Below are 2428 nucleotides of genomic sequence, written 5' to 3'. Positions count from 1 at the left end.
GGGAGCCTCGCTCCGCCAGGGCGCCGCTGCGTTCCCCACAGGCCCCCGCTCCGCAGCGCGCAGCAGCGGCCACTTCCGGCGCGACCATTTTGTTTTTCACCGCTCGCCGTCCCGCCGGCCGTGAGGTCGTACTCCGCCTGTCAGCATGTTCCCTGTGGCGAGGGCTGCTCTGAACCTCACCGGTAAGCAAGGAGGAGGCTCTCGGGAGTGTGGAAGTGCTGGGGGTGTTTCGCGGGAGTAGGCGGTTTCGTCAGGGGGTCTCCCCCCCGTTTCTTGCCTTCCCTGTGAGGGCTGCACCTGAACAGGGCCGTGAGGGCAGCTGAAGGGCGGCCGTCTCGTCACCCTCCCTCTGCTGCCTTCTTTCTTTTTTTCTGCCTCTTTCACCTCCTGGTTGCTTTTACTTGAGCTGACCTTGGGTTCCCTTCCTCGGTGATTTTCCTCCTTCATCGTAACGAAGGGCGCATCCAGGTTTTGTAACCTGAGGTGGCAAGGTGTAGTCAGTCACCAGCCCTTAAACTCAAGAGCAAAGTGATAGACTCCCAAGTGCTTACCCCAGGCCTCTTAAATCTGGTCCTGGTTCGTGATGTGCTTAGCCCGAGGTGCGTGCACCTAAAATAAATGTGTTTAGCTGTGTTTCTTTTGGTAGATGTTCCAGCTTCTTTTTTCTGTTTAAAAAAACCCCCAACTTGCGCAGCTTCACAGGGCATTCTGGGGATGTATTAGCATTGTGGGTATTGCCATCATCTTATCTACACCTGTTTGGGTAAATGTGAACCATTGGCCTGAAGCCAAAAGATTATATTTTGTAATGTCTATCTTTATGCATAGATCACTGTCTTATCGAATGTTTTGTATGCAACCACTAAACAATCTCTGTGTTTTGAAGCTGGTGGTTTGGTTCTTCACTTTTGTCTTCTCCTTAATAAGTGTACCTTTTATAGTGTGCATTTATAATGCACATTGTACATTCAGTCATCTAAAGATCTCTTCCTGTATCGCGTTCTCTGTTATTTACCTCATGCGAAGGCTCCCAGTTATCTCCGCTTCCTTCTCCACCTCCCTCCCTTCCCTTCAAAAATCATGAAGGAATGAGAAAGGTGTTACCCATACCCGCTATCTTCAACCCCTTAACTTGATGGTGAGCTTCAGCCTGAAAATGCTTACATTGGGTACACATACTGGCAAAATTGGTATTTACGTACAGAAACCTGAAACTTTTAAGTACTAAACAATGTATTTTATTAGAGAAATGATAATGCTTAAAAGTGTACTTGAACTTCCACACTGGAGGCCCAGAGAAAACATATTCATGAAAAAGGTAACTTGGAGGATTTTCTTACTGGAATTAGACTTCGGGAAGAACTTTCTCAGGAGAAATTGGGAAAGCTGAATCAAAATGCAAGGCTTTCTGTATACCCTATGCTTTGGAGTCATTCCAAAGCTCAAAGTCCAAAGATTAATTTTTTTAAGTCTTTTAATGCTTACACTTGCCTCTCTGTTGGTGGGAGATTAAGATTGTGAATGGTTTGAATGTGTATTTTAGTTGATTTCTCTACTTCTGATTCTCTTCCACATTCATTAGCTCGTGGCATTCAGCATACTGCAGTAAGACAAGCTCATCGCAAATATGAGCCTAACTTCCATGATAAATATGGAAACCTGGTACTCCTTGGTGGAGCCGCAGTTTTTACTGCTATCTGGGGATATGTAAGTCACCCTTTTTTTCACTGCTTTTTTGTGACTTTGGCTGTGAACTTACAAGCTATTGCATTTCACAAGGGCTTTCTTGTTTAACTTAAGTGGTCAGAATTTAGGAGCTTTTTATATAAATGAATAGTGATGTGGTAGAGATGAAAGCTGTGTTAGTTTGTATTTTGAGTTGTTAACACAAATTTGTTGTCAGTCTATTGCTTGGTTTTAAAATGCGGTAGAAACACAAGTGTTCTCTATTTTATTTGGGATTTCTAAGCTATACAGGTAGAGGTTTCAGCAGAAAAATGTATAGATTAAAATAACAGCACGGTGATGAAAGTTTTATGTTCCAGATTCTTTGTTCTGAAGCTAGATATCTTGAAATAGAAAACTGGGGTGTTTAAGTATTATCCAATATAAATGTATTCCACTTGCTTTATTAAAAGATGAATGAGATGATGTCTTCTGATACAGGAAACCTAAACTGAAAAGAATAGAAGTAACCCTCTGTCGGAAGGTTTCTTTGCTTTTTGGAGTTAATAATCTTGATTTTTACCCTCCTGCAGGTGTTTACACAGGCTGGAATTGAGTGGGGCTTGTCACCTGTTGGCAGAATCACTCCGAAAGAATGGAGAGAGTAACAGCCTTGGCTGATAATGAACTGGTCTGAACTTTCACTGAAAAAATGATCGTGTAATGGCATTTGTTCCCTGATTACCACTTGTACAGTGGCATT

The 2428-nt window shown here is 43.2% G+C and overlaps 1 protein-coding gene across 1 annotated transcript; it reads left to right on the top strand.

The window, feature by feature from the left end:
• The first annotated feature begins 63 nt into the window (after positions 1 to 63).
• LOC104135698 (cytochrome c oxidase subunit 7B, mitochondrial) lies at positions 64 to 2422 on the top strand. The gene is made up of 3 exons (XM_009649376.2): positions 64 to 182; positions 1583 to 1707; positions 2259 to 2422. The coding sequence occupies exons 1-3, from the start codon at positions 146 to 148 to the stop codon at positions 2331 to 2333; spliced, it is 237 nt and encodes a 78-aa protein (XP_009647671.1). The 5' UTR covers positions 64 to 145; the 3' UTR covers positions 2334 to 2422.
• The last annotated feature ends 6 nt before the right edge of the window (positions 2423 to 2428 follow it).

Source organism: Egretta garzetta, unplaced genomic scaffold (genome assembly GCF_000687185.1).
Source record: "Egretta garzetta isolate BGI_Z169 unplaced genomic scaffold, ASM68718v1 scaffold412, whole genome shotgun sequence".
Taxonomy (NCBI): Eukaryota; Metazoa; Chordata; class Aves; order Pelecaniformes; family Ardeidae; genus Egretta; species Egretta garzetta.
Note: the sequence above shows the minus strand (reverse complement) of the source record. Positions and strands in the feature narration are given on the sequence as shown.